The 20,886-nt window shown below is 43.7% G+C and overlaps 2 protein-coding genes across 2 annotated transcripts in view; one reads left to right on the forward strand and one right to left on the reverse strand.

The window, feature by feature from the left end:
- Positions 1-2,422, forward strand: part of rab4b (RAB4B, member RAS oncogene family) — a 73,737-nt gene extending 71,315 nt beyond the window's left edge. The window contains 3 exon segments of the mRNA XM_051934389.1: positions 2,243-2,283; positions 2,286-2,318; positions 2,321-2,422. Of these exon segments, the coding sequence (XP_051790349.1) occupies positions 2,243-2,283; positions 2,286-2,318; positions 2,321-2,362 (116 nt within the window). The 3' untranslated portion in view covers positions 2,363-2,422.
- Positions 1-20,886, reverse strand: part of ap2s1 (adaptor related protein complex 2 subunit sigma 1) — a 372,915-nt gene that overhangs the window by 201,177 nt on the left and 150,852 nt on the right. The window lies entirely within an intron of this gene.

The raw sequence follows: 20,886 nt of genomic DNA on the forward strand, positions 1-20,886 counted from the left end.
CTACAGTGGTGAATAAAAAGTAATACAGCTCTGTCATTGCAGACATTTCAATCGCATTCTTAATTAAAATCACGAGGACTCCTCAGTCCTCTAAATCCGTGTGTATACATGCACACATACAGTCATATGAAAAAAGTTTGGGAACCCCTCTTAATTCTCTGGATTTTTGTTTCTCATTGGCTGAGCTTTCAAAGTAGCAACTTCCTTTTGATATCTGACATGCCTTATGGACACAGTAGGATTTCAGCAGTGACATTAAGTTTATTGGATTAACAGAAAATATGCAATATGCATCATAACAAAATTAGACAGGTGCATAAATGTGGGCCCCCCCAACAGAGATGTGACATCAATACTTAGTTGAGCCTCCTTGAACATTATCCTGAAGAATTTGTTGAAACTGGGTTGAATTCATCCGACACCTCGACTTTAACAAGGGCCCCAGTCCCTGAACTAGCCACACAGCCCACCCCACAACATGATGGAACCTCCACCAAATATGACAGTAGGTAGCAGGTGTTTTTCTTGGAATGCAGTGTTCTTCTTCCGCCATTCAAAGTGCTTTTTGTTAGGACCAAATAACTCCATTTCTGTCTCATCAGTCCAAAGCACTTTCTTCCAAAATGAATCTGGCTTGTCTAAATGAGCATTGGCATACAACAAGCGACTCTGTTTGTGGCGTGAGTGCAGAAAGGGCTTCTTTCTCATCACCCTGCCATACAGATGTTCTTTGTGCAAATTGAATTGTAGAACAATGTACAGATACACCATCTGCAGCAAGATGTTCTTGCAGGTCTTTGGAGGTGATCTGTGGGTTGTCTGTAACCATTCTCACAATCCTGCTCAGATGCCGCTCCTGTATTTTATTTGGCCTGCCAGACCTGCTGGGTTTAACAGCAACTCTGCTGTGGCCTTCCATTTCCTGAATCCATTCCTTACAGTTGAAACTGACAGTTTAAACATCTGAGATGGCTTTTTGTAGCCTTCCCTCCAAACCAGGAGACTCAACAATCTTTGTTTTCAGATCTTTGTAGAGTTGCTTTGATGATCCCATGCTGTCACTCTTCAGAGGAGAGTCAAAGGGAAGGAAGCCGAACTTGTAATTGACCACCTTAAATACCTTTATATCTCATGATGGGACACACCTGTCTATGAAAGGGTTAATGAGCTCATCAACCAAGTAATCAGCATTGAGCAGTGACAGCCATTCAAATCAGCACAATGACAAGGGGACCCACATTTGTACACAGCCAGTTTTTCACATTTGATTTAATTTCATACAACTAAATACTGCATCACTAAAAATCTTTGTTCGGAAAACACTGCAGTACTCAGATGTTCCTAGGAAATGAAAGACGTACCACTGTTATCTTTATGTTGAAGGGAGAGTAAATTATGATGCAGGCTGAGAGGGGGTCCCAAACTTTTTCATATGACTGTATAGATAGATAGGTATAAGCAGGTTACAGTGAATAACCCAGTTAAGGCAGAAACCTGCTTTCTTAATAATCCGTATTTACATGCACAAGTAATCCTGTGGAGTTCTTCTGCTGTGATGTCATTGAACTGCGGTAACAGGGTTAATTAAACATCATCATCGGACTACGTAACTCGCGTCAACTGTTAACGTGTTACCCTACTGCTCCCAAGATTATGTTACCAAGTTTAACACTGTACATTCAGCTCATCAACATAAATGTAGCCTTTTCTGAAATACTGAGACAGATTTTTTCCATCAAGGAGAAGGAATTAATGTGATTGACCTAATTTTCGCTTTTGGAAACGTATTTTATGGATTCTTCTAGCTGTGTGTGCAAAGCAAATACATGGGCAGGCTGGCAGAGTGCAATGGACATGAAACTACAGAATCCTTAACAGTAATCCGGTTATGGGTTTAACATGGCCACATAATCAGGATATTGGCAGAGAAGTCTACCTCTGCCAATCAGTTTTCTCATAGGCCAATAACCCGATTTCTCCAGTCTGAAACAAGGGTCCACGTGGCATTTTTAAAAATACGGTTTATGTGAATAAGCGGCGGGCTGTTGAAGCACATGTAAACACACTAAATGCTCTCACAGTATAGCAAGCCATGGTCTTGAGAGAGAAAGCGAGAGCAGGAGATGTGATTGTAGGGAACAAAGAAAGGTCAATTGAATGTAATTATCCGGTGTCAAACATTATCTTATACAATCTTCAGTTTGACCTGCAAGTATCACTGTTGTTGTTTTCTGTTTCATAGGTGAGCTTGACCCTGAGCGGATGGGCTCTGGCATTCAGTATGTGAGAATGCCTCCCTGAGACAGTTGAGGCAGGCCTAGGAGGAGTTGCAGCACAGAACAAGCAGCAGTGCAGCTGTTAGGGATAGTGAAGCCGAACTCCCCCTCTTGCAGTCCTGGAAATGGGTAAGTTCAATTGTCTTTATTGCCTTCACTGCTCAGATGGGCAGTCAGGCTGATTAATAGTCCTAGAGATTACAGAATGCCATTCCATCACAACAGTGACAAATGACTATATAGATAGATCATTAAAGATGGGTTTGTAGAACTGGCGATTTCCATTGTAGAAACAACAGACCATTAAATATTGTGATTAAGATTTCTTCTAGCCCTCACAAATGGGGTTATCTTTAATCATAAGGGAGGACATGATAAAGAGACTCTTAATGATGTGGTTGTTAGAATAAGTCTGGTCCTATGTTTTAGGAAATGACATATCAAAGAAGGCAAGTATATATAGTATATATATATACACACACACAAAAGGGGGGAGTCAAGCTATATAATAAATAGAATTTATCAGAAAATGGAACAAACCTTAACAAAAGTGACAATGTAATTTCTCAATGTCGTCTCCACCCTTCTTAACTTTAGAATTACCAGAGTCTACGAAAAAACTCATAGATTCAGACCACCTTAACACCGTTCTCGCGCCTCTCTTTTGTCTTCTAAATGTGCCGGTTAACACGAGCAGCAAGCAGCCGGCTATTCCAACCCCACCGCCGCAGAACGTTCACGAAGTTCTCCCCAGCTCATGCCTTGTTTGATTATCTGGGAGTGATTGAACTGTTGGAGTTTTAGAGTGGACATAATAGATCGTTATTTGGAACACACTCATTTCATGTGTGTTCCGTTTCTACAGTAATCTGTGTAAACACATTGTTAAAACAGAACGTAATAAATGTTACAAAATGTAGGCATAAACTATAGAATCTGTGAAGCCTGACATCCAAACATCAAATAAACACTTTCACAAAAGGTTCAAGAATAAAATAACACCTTCCGTGGCGTAACGCTAAGATTTGCTGACTCAGAGCACAGCAGCCCTGCCGTGCCTTAGAGACCCGAGTTCGATTGCCCCTGCTGGGGAGGAAGTGTTTTTTTTTTTTTTTTCTTTGTAGCCTCAAAACGGACATAAAATTTATAAAATTGGTATGCACTGTAAATCGTTCTGTTAAAATGTCGATTGCGGTTATTTCTGTTGATTAATTCATGCTTTTTTACTTAGAGTCAGAACAGGAGCTTATTCAGCTTCTGATCTGACTCTAAGTAACAGCGCCAGTATAATCACACCCAATCTGACGCTGTTCGTTTTCAAATAATATTGCATTACTTTGACGATGTTTTCTGACTGATACTATTTGCGTCATAAAATGATTTCATCAAAACATCACATATATTTGTCTCTCTTTTTTTAAAATGTGTGTTGATCACCTCCAGCATGTTGCAGCACACAGCAACTGGCCACCTGCATGTTCTTGCGTGCACTGAATAAGACAGCGCTGTATGCAATCATCAGATTAAAATGTTAACAGTTAACACACACACACACAAGGATCGTCTTTCTTACATTTACAATGTGTGTACTTGTTACAATGTACACACTTCACTCTATGCTGTGGTTTCTATTACATTCCTGAAAGAAAGACAATATATGTGAAAACATCATCACACTAAATGCAATATTATTTGAAAACGAACAGCGTCAGATCGGGTGTGAATTTATGCTGGAACTGGAAATTCTCTGATATGGAATCAGTTCTGTATGGTTGTGGGCCTGGATGTGAGTGGTGGACATAACTGGGAATTACTGTGAATGTGTGTGGTGTTTTGAGATAATGAATAGAGATGCAAATTACAGGTGCTTGTTCAGTGTAATAGGAACCATAGCACAGAGAGGTGTGTACACTGCAACAAGTACACCTGTCGTAAATGTAGGAAGGGCGCTCCTTGGGTGAGCTATAGCGCATCTTTATGTGAAAACAGCAGTGTCAGATGGGGTAGGGAAGGATCCTGAACGCGACTGAGAGAATGAAAAGTGAATTAAAAAAAAAACAAAAACAAAGCTAACCTTTACAAATATCATAAATTACACCGGCTGTTACAGACTGAAATCAAATGTATCTTTTTATTCTAAAATAGTAAAAATAGGAGCAGTTCACTTCTCAAAAGGGAGTCATGCAGGATCGAACTCATGACCTTTTGGGTCCCAGTCCCAGTCAGCAACTGATACTGTTGCGCCACAGCGGCAGTCATAGTAACTGATTGTCAATGTCGCACACTAAGGTGGCTTTTTTTTCTGCAGTTATATTTTTGAATAAAAGCGCACTTGTTCTGTTATATTTGTACCATTCGTGAAAGTGTTTCTTTGATATTTGGACTTCAGACTTCATACATTATATAGTTTATGCCTACATCTTGTCATTTACTACTCGAATATGAAAAACGTTTTCTGTTTTAAAAATCTGTTTACACAGATTACTGTAGAAACGGAACACACATGAAATGCGTGTCTTCCAAATAACGATCTATTATTTCCACTCTAAAACTCCACTTCACTCCCAGATAATCAATCAAGGCATGTGCTGGGGGATGTTCGTGCACGTTCTAAGTCGGTGGGGGGACGGAATAGCCGGCTGTTTGCAGCTTGTCTTTATCTGCACATTTAGAAGACAAAAGACGCTGGCGGAGAGGTGCGAACGGATTTAAGAAGCTGTTTAAGGTGGGGCGGATCTACGAGTTTTTTCGTAGGCTCTGGTAATTCTAGTGTTAATGCACTTGCGCCCACCTGCCTGCAAGTGCTTGGATTCCAGGAGAATAAAAGGTTTTGTCTTGTCCTCACCAAGCACTCATGCACCTAAGTTATTATCGAACACTACATGCCATGGGGTACTCAAGTTACTGGGACTTGCTGGAGACCAATGTGAAGCTTGCTATTCGATCCAGTCGGCGAGGACTGCTGTCTCAAGGATTCCTTTTGCTGCTAGAAAATGCCCGCCTACCCACACACTGCTAAGAACACCAAGGCTTGTCTGGAGAAATTGAAGTTTGAGGTATTGCCACATCCTCCTTATTTGCCAGATTTGGCACCGTGTGATTTCCACCTTAAGGATCACTAAAAAAAAAACATCTGGGTAGTCGTCAGTTCAAGAGACAGACTTTAGTTTGACTCCCCCTCATGTGTGCATGTGTCTTTATATATTTACATTGGGTATAGAAAAGAACCCCCCCCCTTTGAAATATTCCTTATTTTTTTGCTTTACAGCCTTAAATGAAAAACACAAACTAATATTTCTTCCCAGCTTTACTTACTCAATGCAACCTCTAACATCCATGTGAAAGATATCACAGCTACAGTTCAGAAGAATTATAAAAAAAAAATCAAAAACAAGAACTTCTGAGATTAATAAAGGATCACCCCCCCCCCCCCATGTCATTTTGTTGACCCACCTTTTGCTTTAATGACAGCCTTGAGTCTGCTGAGATTCTTCTCTATCAGCTTTGCACATCTACATTGAGCCCACTCGATATTTGCCCCCCATTCTTCTTTACAGAACTGTTCCAGTTCAGTCATATTGGATGATGAATATTGGTGGTCTGCTATCTTCAAATCTTTCCACAGGTTTTCAGTGGGATTTAGGTCTGGGCTCTCACTGGCCACACCAGGACATTCACTTATTTTCTCCTTCAGCCACCATGTGGTCAGTTTTTCTGTGTGCTTCGGGTCCACGCCTGTGACCCCGATGTAACCCAGGAGGGCTACCACCATGCGTTCTAGGGGGACATAGTGTGCATCCCATGGCAGCTCCCCCGGACCCAGTGTCAAAGAGGCGTTCCGGCCATCCCCCACATAGCACATACTCCTAACTCACCTCTCTCTCTATGGGTGCCTGTTGTCATGTTGAAAGGTGAACATTCTGCCCATCTTCAACTTTCTGGCAGAGAGTAGCAGGTTTTCCTCAAGAATTTGATGGTATTTTGTCCCATCTGTTTTCCCTTCTACCCTAATGAGAGCCCCAGGCCCTGCGGCAGAGAAACACCCCGACAACAGGATGATGCCCCCTCCATGCTTTACTGAAGGTATGGTGTGTTGTGGATGGTGAGCTGCATTGGTGGACTGTTTGGTGTTGAGGCCAAACAGTTTGATTTTGGTCTCATCTGACCATAAGACCTTTTTCCACTTGGCATCAGAATCTTCAAGGTGCATTCTGGCAAAGCTCAAACGAGCCTTCATGTGGCCAACCTTGAGAAGTGGCTTTTTTCACTATTATGGAGCACTTGCGAAATTGTTGTCACATGCACACAATGACCAGTCTTTGTCATCCAATCCTGTAACTCCTTCAAAGTGGCCATTGGCCTCTCGGTAGCCTCTCTTACCAGTTTCCTCCTTGCTCTTCCATCCAGTTTGGATGGACGGCCACATCCCGGGAGGCTCCTAGTAGCACCAAACACTTGCCACTTCTTTATGATGGACTTTACTGAGCTCCTTGGGATTCATAAAGCCTTTGAGATTTTTTTATCTGCATCTCCTGCCTTATGTCTGTCCACAACTCTATCCCTGAGATCTTTTGAAAGTGGCCTGCCACCCGGTTGTTTGCTGTCAGTTGCACTACCAAGCAAGGGAATGAATGGTCCAGGAACAGCTTCACTAATCACACTCATTACAACTGATCACAAGTGGAAGAAAGGCAGTAACCGCAATGGAAATGGTGGGCACTGACACCTGAGTGAGTTTAGGTGGGGGGGGGGGGTTCTTTATTAATCTCACTATTTCTTGTTTTTGATTTTTTTTTTTTAATTCTTCTGAACTGTAACTGTGATATCTTTCACTTGATGTTATAGATTGCATTGAGTAAGTAAAACAGGGAAAAATATTGGTTTGTGTGTTTTCATTTAAGGCTGTAAAGCAAAAAAATTGGAATATTTTAAAAGGAGGGATTCTTTTCTATACCCACTGTATATAAAAAAATTAGTTATTTTGTTCATTCTAATTATGTGATAGTTTTTTTATTTTTTTTGGAATTGCCATTAAGTGGTTTATTAAAGCCACACGCATGCACAACATAAATCCTAAAGTCGCAGAAGTTTAAAACATGAGTGACTACTGTGGCACAATGGTTTGGTTTGTTAGTGGGTTGGAATTAGACCCCTGGTATCTGTGCTTTGAATTTAAACATAAGTCTGAATGGATTTTTCTTCTTACATCCCAAATATGTACCATATATATTTTTAGAATTATGTTTTTAGCCGGTGCCTTTATCTAGGGCAACTTACAGTGCATCCGGAAAGTATTCCCAGCGCATCACTTTTTCCACATTTTGTTATGTTACAGCCTTATTCCAAAATGGATTAAATTCATTTTTTTCCTCAGAATTCTACACACAACACCCCATAATGACAACGTGAAAAAAGTTTACTTGAGGATTTTGCAAATTTATAATAAATAAAAAAATTGAGAAATCCCATGTCCATAAGTATTCACAGCCTTTGCTCAATACTTTGTCGATGCACCTTTGGCATCAATTACAGCCTCAAGTCTTGTTGAATATGATGCCACAAGCCTGGCACACCTATCCTTGGCCAGTTTCGCCCATTCCTCTTTGCAGCACCTCTCAAGCTCCATCAGGTTGGATGGGAAGTGTCGGTGCACAGCCATTTTAAGATCTCTCCAGAGATGCTCAATCGGATTCAAGTCTGGGCTCTGGCTGGGCCACTCAAGGACATTCACAGAGTTGTCCTGAAGCCACTCCTTTGATATCTTGGCTGTGTGCTTAGGGTCGTTGTCCCTGCTGAAAGATGAACCGTCGCCCCAGTCTGAGGTCAAGAGCGCTCTGGAGCAGGTTTTCATCCAGGATGTCTCTGTCCATTGCTGCAGTCATCTTTCCCTTTATCCTGACTAGTCTCCCAGTCCCTGCTGCTGAAAAACATCCCCACAGCATGATGCTACCACCACCATGCTTCACTGTAGGGATGGTGCCAGGTTTCCTCCAAACGCGATGCCTGGCATTCACACCAAAAAGTTCAATCTTTGTCTCATCAGACCAGAGAATTCTCTTTCTCATGATTTGAGAGTCCTTCAGGTGCCTTTTGGCAAACTCCAGGCGGGCTGCCATGTGCCTTTTACTAAAGAGTGACTTCTGTCTGGCCACTCTACCATAAAGGCCTGATTGGTGGATTGCTGCAGAGATAGTTGTCCTTCTGGAAGGTTCTCCTCTCTCCACAGAGGACCTCTGACAGAGTGACCATCGGGTTCTTGGTCACCTCCCTGACTAAGGCCCTTCTCCCCCGATCACACAGTTTTGATGGCCGGCCAGTTCTAGGAAGAGTCCTGGTGGTTTCGAACTTCTTCCACTTACGGATGATGGAGGCCACTGTGCTCATTGGGACCTTCAAAGGAGCAGAAATTTTTTTGAAACCTTCCCCAGATTTGTGCCTCGAGATAATCCTGTCTCGGAGGTCTACAGACAATTCCTTTGACTTCATGCTTGGTTTGTGCTCTGACATGAACTGTCACCTGTGGGACCTTATATAGACAGGTGTGTGCCTTTCCAAATCATGTCCAGTCAACTGAATTTACCACAGGTGGACTCCAATGAAGCTGCAGAAACATCTCAAGGATGATCAGGGGAAACAGGACGCACCGGAGCTCAATTTGGAGCTTCACGGCAAAGACTGTGAATACTTATGTACATGGGATTTCTCAATTTTTTTATTTTTAATAAATTTGCAAAAATCTCAAACTTTTTTCACGTTGTCATTATGGGGTGTTGTGTGTAGAATTCTGAAGAAAAAAATGAATTTAATCCATTTTGGAATAAGGCTGTAACATAACAAAATGTGGAGAAAGTGATGCGCTGTGAATACTTTCCGGATGCACTGTACAAAGCAAGCAGAGAACAAGAAAATAAAAATGAGTGAGTTAGCCTTGCTCGTATGATATAATGATACCTGCATCTAGACTAAGACACACCTCAGGATCCTAAACTCAGTTCCAAAATATTGAACGTAGTACTAGGGTGTTGTAGCGTGTTAGCCATTGTGAATGTAGTGAGAAGTCAAGCAAATTGACACCTTTTCTTGGCTAACTAAAAAGATCACAATGTGTAAGGGCAACTCGGCCCCTTCTTCAGGCAGAGATGTAATCAAGAAGGGTCCTCAGTTGCCTTGAAAGCTTGCATATTGTAACCTTTTTAGTTAGCCAAGAAAAGGTGTCCTTTTGCTTAACTTCTCAAAATATTTAATGAAAAGGTGAATTTTCAAAAGACGCCTAAACAGGAGTAAATTATCATTGATTGTGAATGTGGTTGAACCAAACTCCTGCAGCCCCTTGTGGTCCCCAGGATTGAGTGTGGGAGCCCCTGGCCTACAGGACTAATGACACACACACACACACGTGTCGTGACTTTTATGTACGATGACATATGTGTGATCACTGTCAGATGCTGACTTGTTTATTTCTCTTCCTAACAGTGCTGTGTCTCCTCTTGATGGGCCTGAAACGATATGGCTGGAGGTGGGTGCTTTCTGGAAACGGACCCCCCCTTCCCCCCTTCAGGATGACGAGCATTGTGTGCCTGCAACTATATCAACCTTTGACCTTTCCAGCTCTCTGTCTGTGATGGTGGGTCACCCAATAAGGAGCAAAACCACAATAAGGAGTTGATCACAATCCCAGTTTTTGTAGGGTGGGGTTGGGGGCAGCAAGCACAGACAACGGGTGTTTGTTTGTTTGTTTGTTTGTTTGGTTTCATTTTTACAACATTTGTTTTTTTTTTTGTTCTTCCTTATTCCTTGTTGCTGGTTAACACGTCAGACGACAGGCTGCTTCTTTGTAACCCTCAATTGCGTTACCTAGAAGAGCTGAAAACGGATCACCCCGAATTGGTACCTTGGACCACTTTGCCACGCTTCCTGTAAATGGCTTTTTTGGGCGGGGTCGGGGAAATGTAAGGAAGGTAAAAGAAAGGGTTACTACCTCGGTTTCTCGAAAGCAAACATACAAAACGTTAAATAGGTGACCTAAATCAGCCTATACATCCAGAATCTGGTGACATTTAAGGCCAGAGTCTCCGCTCTTCAGACATTTTTTTTTTTTTTGTCCGATCAGTGTTCGCAGTTACTGTAATTCGGGCAAATGTTATGCTGTTCGAGTTTTCTTGTTTTAACTTTTAAAGCTAAGGTACTGTCATATTTTAAGATGATTTGAAAGAAAGTGTCTCTTCTGCAAATTTGCGATGCTTTTAGTCATACGTGTTATAGAAAGGGTGGCCATTTAAAAAAAAAAAAAACAAAACAGATGAGCAAAAGCTGTTAAGAAAGACCAGCAGAAAGAAATTTATGTCTTTTGCAATGACTGTCTGTGCATTCCAGGCATTTAGGAATAGAAAAAGATAACAAATTTAAATTCCTCCTACTTGTCAGTTTGGCAGATTTTTTTGGAAGAATGTTCCGGATTTATCCTGTTGTTGTTGTTGTTCACGCGCCCGCCGTATTTGTTTGCAGAATTAAAGCGGTAGTTAATGGAAGCTGATTTGTTAATAAGTAATTAACGTTAAGCATTTCTCTTCTTCATCCAGCGTGGAATCCACTTTGTGCTTCCCGGACGTTTTCCTATTAAACGTCTGCACTTATGAGCCCCACTTTCACATTTTTACAGAGCACTCTGCACCGCCAGCCCCCCAGAATATTCATATATCAGATGTTTCCTTAGAAGCCCAATCCCCACCGTATTTTAGGCATAATAAAAGTGACGCCCTTTGCACCCGTGCTGACCCTTTTTTTTTTTTTTTTTTTCCATTTGCGAAGGTGAAGCCCCAAAAGTCAATGAGGATTTCTTTGAATGTTACTTTGAGGGTGTAGAATATCCTTTTATTTCATTTTATTTTTTGGTTTTGTTTTTGTAAAAGCAAGTCCTTCAAATTAGTCTAACTCTTGTGGAGGGGCCCGGCTGGTGGAGACCCACACACTGCTGTCCAGTAAGGCGCCACACTATTGCCCAGGGATTGGGTTTGTCTGTCGCTGGTTTTGTTGTTCCCTTCTGGCAGCGACATCTTGAATGGAAATATAACACCCCCCCCCCCCCAAAACCCTTCCCCGCACCCTCACCTGTAGTGTGTTTACAGGCAATAATGAGAACGGCTTTATTTCATTTTGTACCCTTATGGAAGACACTCGGGTCTCCTTCTCCCACTCCTATGGGTAGCCTGTAGATTTAAAGCACAAACCGGGGCAGTCTGAGTGACCGGAGACCCACAGTGGAGTCTTACAATCTCGATCAGCACGGAAGCGCCATCTGCCTGTTTGGGAAGAATGTTTGCACTTTTTGGGGGGTTAATTCACATTTAGCGGAGTGTGGGCTCTTTGGAGTCGCACAGAGGTGTTGCATCGGCTGCAGTATTTTGTTGAGATTTGTAACAGGGTGCATGTTGATCCCAAATGCACTTTGAATTTTCATTTTGTTTTCCTTGTTTATTGTACATTCTGTAACCTGTGTCTAATATTATAAATATCGATAGCGTAGTTTTCGAGAAGTCTATAAACAAATCCGTATTAATGAATGGGTGACTGAGGCATGCTGTCGAATCACTTTAGCGTGACTTTAATTTATTTGACGAAATCATCATTCTCTCCTTGGACGATGTCGCGGTAGTAACCAAACACTGGGATTTTTAGGCTGATACGTTGTCAACGTACGGGTGGGGTGGGGGGGGGGTGGTGGTGGTTATCGCTGCATTCCCTTTTTTATTTGAGCGACGACCCCACGCAAAAAGGCTCCAAACCTTCTCAGCACAACAAACGACTTCGCTGTTCTTGGCAGACACCCATCCGCCGCCGCGTTTATTGTATATCTGCATCTTTGTAAATATTTCTCAAGGGGTTGTGTGAGGATGCTTTGTTGAATTTAATATTTAACATGCGTATCATTTTGCAGTGGTTATTTATAACTGTCGTCGATTGACAATGCATTGTGCATTTGATGATCTCCCTCTTGATATTCTGTTGCTTGGCGGGTCTCCAAATCCAAATAAATAATAATGAAAAAATAAATAAATAGACGAGCCACCCGGAGACTTTGCAAAACAAAAAAAAAAAAAAACAAGAATCAGACTAATGTGTGCATTTGTGCTAGTGTGTGTGCGTGTGCGTGTGAGACACACCAAAGTTTGAGTGTAACACATTGTCAAAGCAGAATCATTACTAAAACTGCAGAAAACAATAAAGATCTGTCATTTTATAACTCTTCTCACACCCCAGCAGCATACTGATTCTAAAATTCTGAATAAAGATGTTGAAACTTAAAGCAAAGCTTGTTTTGGTTCGGGCCCTGGACATCCCGTAAACGTTGGCTTGCGCTGGCTGGGCTTTCCGGCAGCAGGTTTTATTTTGTTACGAAATGTGGGGGTGCTCATTTAATTAGGCTGCTTACTGGCAGCATCTCGACTGTGGGATTGTGGGTACGGAAAGGCGTGTTCAATTGGAGGGAGAGACCCCCTTAATACACACTGTGTCTGCACATAGGAACTTGTCACATTTTCTTCTTATTTGTGGTTAAATCAAAAGGTTGATCCAATTTGAACATGACGTGGTAACGCAAACGGATACAAGCTGACGCAATGCGACATGTTTGTGATGGCTTGTGGGTGGATGGGTAGACAGAGTGATGAAAGGTAGTATATAATAGATGGATGGATACGTATCCCCTAAGGGAAATTCGGGCATCCAGCAGCTCAAATACACCAATAAAAATTGTTAAAAATTCTTGTTAAAGCTATGAGATCAAACCTACTGTAGAGAGAGACAGAACACAATGAAAAAGAGTTAAGGATCAAACCCCGTATATTGTAAGGTTCAGTTAGTAGACTGATTGCTGAGCAAGACTGATGGCTTTGTATTGCTATGGAAGAGGAAGAGGCGGGGCATCTAGAAGGGAAGTGGTCACCTGGAGGCGTGGTCAGGAGTCAAAGGAGGGAGGAGACTAGCTGTTACTGCTCCTTTAGGAATAGAAGAAGAGGCATTAGTACACCTGATTACCCTCCGGTGCCTGTGTCGGCAGTAGCTACACCCCCACCGCTGCCTTCCATGTGTGACAATACAGTGGGTATAGAAAAGAACCCCCCCCATTTGAGATATTCCCTTTTTTTTTTCTGCTTTACAGCCTTCAATGAAAACACACAAACTAATATTTTTCCCTGTTTTACTCACTCAATGCAATCTAAACTATCAAGTGAAAGATATCACAGCTACAGTTCAGAAGAATTTTAAAAATATCAAAAACAAGAAATAGTGAGAATAATAAAGGATCACCCCAATCCCCCCCAAACTCACTCAGGTGTCAGTGCCCACCATTTCCATTGCGGTTACTGCCTTTCTTCCACCTGTGATCAGTTGTAATGAGTGTGATTAGTGAAGCTCTTCCTGGACCATTCATTCCCTTGCTTGGTAGTGCAACTGACAGCCAACAACGGACAATGGGTGGCAGACCACCACTTTCAAAAGATCTCAGGGATAGAGTTGTGGACAGACGTAAGGCAGGAGATGGAGACAAAAAAATCTCAAAGGCTTTATGAATCCCAAGGAGCTCAGTGAAGTCCATCATAAAGAAGTGGCAAGTATGTGGTGCTACTAGGACCCTCCCTAGATGTGGCTGTCCCTCCAAACTGGATGGAACAGCAAGGAGGACACAGGTCAGAGAGGCTACCGAGAGGCCAATGACCACTTTGAAGGGGTTACAGGATTTGATGGCAAAGAGTGGTCATTAATGGTGTGCATGTGACAACAATTTCACAAGCACTCCACAAGTGTGTCTTGTTCAGGAGTGTCGCACTTCTCAAGAAAGGCCACATGAAGGCTCGTTTGAGCTTTGCCAGAATGCACCTTGAAGATTCTGATGCCAAGTGGAAAAAAGGTCTTATGGTCAGATGAGCCCAAAATCAAACTATTTGGCCTCAACACCAAACGGTACACCAATGCAGCTCACCATCCACAACACACCATACCTCCAGTAAAGCATGGAGGGGGCAGCATCCTGTTGTGGGGGTGTTTCTCTGCTGCAGGGCCTGAGGCTCTCGTTAGGGTAGAAGGAATAACAGATGGGGGCAAAATATCAAATTCTTGAAAACCTGCTACCCTCTGCCAGAAACTTGAAGATGGGCAGAATGTTCACCTTTTAACATGACAACAACCCGAAACACCCAGCAAAATGGATCACACAGTGGCTGAAGGAGAAACAAGTGAATGTCCTGGTGTGGCCGGTCAGAGCCCAGACCTAAATCCCACTCAAAACCTGTGGAAAGATCTGAAGATAGCAGACCACCAACACTCACCATCCAATCTGACCGAACGTGAACTGTTCTGTAAAGAAGAGTGGGGGGCAAATATCGAGTGGGCTTAGTCTAGATGTGCAAAGCTGATAGAGAAGAATCAACAGACTCAAGGTTGTCATTAAAGCAAAAGGGGGGTCAACAAAATGACATGGGGGGGGGGGGAGGTGATCCTTTATTAATCTCAGAATTTCTTGTTTTTGATTTTTTTAAAAATTCTTCTGAACTGTAGCTGTGATATCTTTCACTTGATGTTAGAGGTGGCATTGAGTAAGTAAAGCTGGGAAGAAATAGGAGTTTGTGTGTTTACATTTAAGGCTGTAAAGAATAAAAATAGGAATATTTTGAAGGGGGGGGGGGGCTTCTTTTCTATACCCACTGTATATACATAGATATATAAACAGTAAAAAATACAAATGGGTCAGTAAGGTAGAGTGGAGACCAGGTCATGACGCACTAGTATTGACAATGGCGTTCTGAAGCCTCGCGGCAGTAGATAGATAGAGGAAAGGCACTATATAATAGATAGATACTTTATTAATCCCAAGGGGAAATTCCCATACTCCAGCAGCAGCATACTGATAATAACAATATTAAATTAAAGAGTAATAACAATGCAGGTATACAGACAGACAATAACTTTGTATAATGTTAACGTTTATCCACCCGGGTGAAATTGAAGAGTCACATAGTGTGGGGAGGAACGATCTCCTCAGTCTGTCAGTGGAGCAGGACGGTGACAGCAGTCTATCACTGAAGCTGCTCCTCTGTCTGGAGATGATCCTGTTCAGTGGATGCGGTGGATTCTCCATGATTGACAGGAGTCTGCTCAGCGCCCGTCGCTCTGCCACAGATGTCAAACTGTCCAGCTCCATGCCAACAATAGAGCCTGCCTTCCTCACCAGTTTGTCCAGGCGTGAGGCGTCTTCTTTATGCTGCCTCCCCAGCACACCACCGTGTAGAACAGGGCGCTCGCCACAACCGCCTGATAGAACATCTGCAGCATCTTATTGCAGATGTTGAAGGACGCCAGCCTTCTAGTGAAGTACAGGCGGCTCTGTCCTTTCTTACACAGAGCATCAGTATTGGCAGTCCAGTCTAATTTATCATCCAGCTGCACTCCCAGATATTTATAGGTCTGCACCCTCTGCACACAGTCACCTCTGATGATCACGGGGTCCATGAGGGGCCTGGTCCTCCTAAAATCCACCACCAGCTCCTTGGTTTTGCTGGTGTTCATGTGTAGGTGGTTTGAGTCGCACCATTTAACAAAGTCATTGATTAGGTCCCTATACTCCTCCTCCTGCCCACTCCTGATGCAGCCCATGATAGCAGTGTCATCAGCGAACTTTTGCATGTGGCACGACTCCGAGTTGTGTTGGAAGTCTGATGTATATAGGCTGAACAGGACCGGAGAAAGTACAGTCCCCTGTGGCGCTCCTGTGTTGCTGACCACAATGTCAGACCTGCAGTTCCCAAGACGCACATACTGAGGTCTGTCTGTAAGATAGTCCACGATCCATGCCACCAGATATGAATCTACTCCCATCTCTGTCAGCTTGTCCCTAAGGAGCAGAGGTTGGATGGTGTTGAAGGCGCTAGAGAAGTCTAGAAACATAATTCTTACTGCACCACTGCCTCTGTCCAAGTGAGAGAGGGATCAGTGTAGCATGTAGATGATGGCATCCTCCGCTCCCACCTTTTCCTGGTATTTGAACTGCAGAGGGTCGAGGGCGTGACAGACCTGTGGCCTCAGGTGGTGAAGCAGCAGCCTCTCCATGGTCTTCATCACATGTGACGTCAGAGCAACAGGCCGGAAGTCATTCAGCTCACTAGGACGTGATACCTTTGGGACTGGGGTGATACAAGATGTTTTCCAAAGCCTCGGGACTCTCCCCTGTTCCAGGCTCAGGTTGAAGATGCGCTGTAGAGGACCCCCCAGCTCCGATGCACAGACCTTCAGCAGTCGTGGCGATACTCCATCTGGACCCGCTGCTTTGCTGGCACAAAGTCTCCTCAGCTCTCTGCTCACCTGTGCTGTTGTAATTGTGGGTGGGGATGTCTCTCCTATGCTGGTATCAGCAGAAGGATGGGTGGAGGGTGCAGTACTCTGAGGTGAGAGTGAGAGTGGGTTAGGGTGGTCAAACCTGTTAAAGAAGTTGTTCATCAGGTTTGCTCTGTCCACGTCTCTCTCGATGGTGGCAGTAGGAGAAAATGATCTTGTAAAGTGTTCTGTTGTACAGTGCAGTGACCCACCAAAATGTTGTGGAGATGGTGACTGCCATTGTCAAGGCTGGCCTATCTTCCCCATATGCCTTTCCACCACAATTCCCAGTGAGTCCACAGTCCTGCCCAGCACTATGCCAGCCTTCTTCACCAGCTTGTCCAGCCTCTTAGTGTCCTTATCTGTCACTCTGACTCCCCAACAGATGGCAGCAAAAAAAGGGGGCACTGGCCACGACTGTCTGGTAAAACACAGACAGCATTTCACGCCATGCATTGAATGATCCGAGTCTTCTGAGGAAAAAGAGCCTGCACTGGCCCTTCCTGTAGAGGACGTGTGTCACAGACCAGTCCAGTCTGCCATCAAGATGGACGTCTAGATATTTATAAGTGCAGTTCAAAAGCACGCAGGGCAGCACCCAGCTGTTAGTCAAATGAACGTGGGCAGGCCGCTGTGGGATTGCACCGTTACAGATCGACCGAGATCTCTCTTCATTTTGACATTAAAGAGTCTTGTTTTGTTGACCAGAGTTGAGAGAAGAAAATTAAATGCACTGGGATTCAGTGATGTATGAGAGTAAATCAAAAAGTCACAGCAATACGAGAATTACGTGGGAACCGCAGTGGAGGAAATACGTATTTGATATCCTGCTGAATTAGAAAGAAATGAACAGTCTCTAAGTTTAATGGAGAGAGACAGAATATCAACTGAAAATCCAGAACATATAATTTGGAATCCATTGAATCATTACAGAAGGACTTGGACAGCATAAAGATGAGGAAGAAGAAGAAATTTAATGTCAGTAAATGTAAAGATAGCACATAGGAAGTAAAAATGTGAGGTTTGAATACACAACGGGGGTCTGAAAATCAAGAGTCCACCTTATGAGAAGAATTTAGGAGTCGTAGTGGACTCTAAGCTATCAACTGATCGCTAATGACAGAAGTCATTAAGAAGGCTAACAGAATGTCAGGTTATATAGCGCCTTGATATGTGGAGTACAAGTCACAGGAGGTTCTGCTCAAGCTTTATAACACACTGGTGAGGCCTCATCTGGAGTACTGGGTGCAGTTTGGGTCTCCATAAGGACATAACAGCATTAGAGAAGGTCCTGAGAAGAGCGACTAGGCTGATTCAGGGCTACAGGGGATGAGTTATGAGGAAAGATGAAGAGGAGACCTGAGTGAAGTGTTTCAAATTATGAAGGGAATTAGTCCAGTGGATTGAGACAGTGACTTTAAAATGAGTTCATCAAGAACACAGGGAAACTTGTGAAGGAAAAATTTCACACAAACATTAGGAAGTTTTTCTTTACACAAAGAACGACAGACACTTGGAATAAGTGACCAAGTAGTGTGGTGGGCAGGAGGACTTTAGCGACTTTCATGACTTGATGATGTTTTTTTTTTTTGGAAGAATGAGGTGGAGAGGACTGGCAGGTTTTCTTAGTCTCAATGGCCTGTTCTCATCCAGATTGTTCTGATGTTCTAGTCAAACACAAGGTGGTTGATCTCCTCCGTATTCACAGCGATCGTGTAAGAGTTTACTTGACAGCAGCCTTGGGTCTCTTGTTGTCTTCTCTCTCCATTAAGTTCTGTCAGGTGTCTGTCATGGTTATCGTGAGCGACCAGCTGTCGTCAAGTTCTACCACAGATGACTCTGAAGTCGGCCTCTCCAGGACATCCACAGTGTTGTTCTGAAGCTTTCTGCTTGAGGCCAGTCCAGAGACTGTTGTGTGTGAAAGGAATAAAGTGAGGTCAGAATGGCCAGGAGCACAGACAAAAAAAAAAAAATCTCCAGATAGGCTGCAGAATAAAAAAATAAAAATGTGCAGGGGTCCCAAGGCCAAGAGACCACCCAGCCCCCACTGGGCATTCTACCTAACATCAATGGTCTCAATCAGTCCTCATGGTTTTTAAACTTCATGTTGAAGAATTAGACGACGACGATGATGATGATGATGACGGTCATGTGGACCTCTGGCCTCCAATCCATCAATCAGGTGGTGGTAGTGCAGATCGGCATCACAGAAAACGAACAGTAGGGGTCAATACAGAGTGTCACCTCCTTTTGTGTCTCATTATTGTTTGGCTACTAATCAAAGGGGTCCGCATCTTCAATTGCAACTCGATTTGAATGAAGACAAATGGACTTTATTAGCAGCAGAAACTAATGGGTCACTAATTAAGAACAGAGTTAGAATGAAAGCCTGCAGCCCACCAAGTTGGGGACCCCTGTTTTTAGGTCGTGCAGATGGCACGCTGGTGGAGGAGGCAGGGTGATGTTCTGCTGGGAAACCATGGGGGTCCTGGCATTCACGTGGATGTCACTTTGACACCTACCTAAAGATGGTGACACGCCACATATGCCACCATCCCCTGATAGCAGTGCCCTCTTTGAGCAGGGTATTGCCATGCTGCCAAATTTTGAGTATGAAGAACACGACGAAGTGTTGAAGGTGTTGACGTGGCCTCCATATTCCTCAGGCCTCAGTGCAATGGAATGTGCTGGAAAAACAAGTCCGATCCATGGAGGTCCCACCTGAAAACTTACAGGTGCTGCTAACGTCTCGGTGCAGATAGTACAGGACACCTTCAGAGGTCATGTGGGGTCCAGAAGTGTTTTTTAGGGGGGGCTGCACAGAATTAGGTGGGTGGTTTGAGTGTGGTGGCTGATTGGCATCTCCACAAGCACGCTGGCATTGCAATGAAACAAACGTACATGGGGTCTGAAGTGCAGACTTCCACCATCAGATCACAAAAATGGGTGAGTGGCTGTAGCCCCTCGGAAGTATCTGGACAGCTGCTGTTACTTGGCCACCATCAAATTGTGCACAGTCAAGTCTCACAGAAGGCCTGCAGGTGATTCCAAGGGTGGGATTGTCCTTTGGAATCTGCTGCTGATGTCACTATGCACGAGAACCGAGGAGATGGCAACACCACGAGGACGAAAAAAATCAGAAACCGAAGAATTTGCTAGAATCCATCGTGTGGTGTTCCTGAGCCCACCAGCAGTCATTCACCAAAATGTCCTGGTAGACCAAAGCAGACGAGTGTGGCAACCAACAAGCAGTCGGTCAAATCTCAAAGCTTCTCTCTCTCCTCTGGGATGTGTCCACCATGACCACGAAGAGAAGACTGCAGCACAGGAGAACATTCAGAGGGTCCACCACAAACATGCACGCCACGCCGGTCCACTTCATGAACACAAAGGCCAGCTTGCTGAGAAGGCCGTCAGAAAATGTGGACCGATGGACAAAGGGTCCGCTGTACCTCAGTGATGGAGACAGAAACACAAGGACGGCTCCTGAACCCCCAAACACATCCTCCTCTGTCCGACATGGTGGACGGGGTGTCAGGGCTTGAGCGTGTAGGACTGTGAAAGGCACTATATAAGGCTGTCACCTGATAACAAGATGGAGGTGTTTATTACTCTGCCCTGAAGATGACAGACACCATTACAAGGAAATAAGAGTCCATTCAGACTTGTGGCAAATGACTTACTGTATTCAATATGGCGGGCAGCACTGCCCCCTGGTGGCTACAGCCTCGTGTTGTAAAGTTGAGGTCCACAATTCTCTGGAATTGAACAAACTTCACAACTCTCACTATAACAATATGACGACAACTGCTCTTTACCAGTAAGGTGACTATAATGGTGCTCACTGTGAAAGGCGCTATATAAAATAACAAGACTTTGAGACTGACGTTGTGACCCGAGCAGCAGGCTGTCTAATATGTCAAATGTCCAATGGCAGGCAGCACTGCCCCCTAGTGGCCAATTCATAGTACTGTATCACACAATGGCTTTAGAGGGGCTCTCATTATAACAATGTGAAACTGTTAGGTGACCCGTGAGGTGCCTTGTGTTGGTGTCCACTCTGAAAGGCGCTATATCAGATCAGACATATGTCACCAAGTCAATCTGTGACTTTCTTTAAGTTAATTCATATGCAGGCTCTGCAAAGATAGCAGATGTGAAGACAATGGCAGGCAGCACTGCCCCCTGGTGGATAAAGCCTAGTATTGAAAAGTCAAAGTTCACAGAACTGTCTACTTGCTCC

The sequence above is a fragment of the Erpetoichthys calabaricus genome, chromosome 1, assembly GCF_900747795.2.
Source record: "Erpetoichthys calabaricus chromosome 1, fErpCal1.3, whole genome shotgun sequence".
In the NCBI taxonomy this organism is placed as follows: Eukaryota; Metazoa; Chordata; class Cladistia; order Polypteriformes; family Polypteridae; genus Erpetoichthys; species Erpetoichthys calabaricus.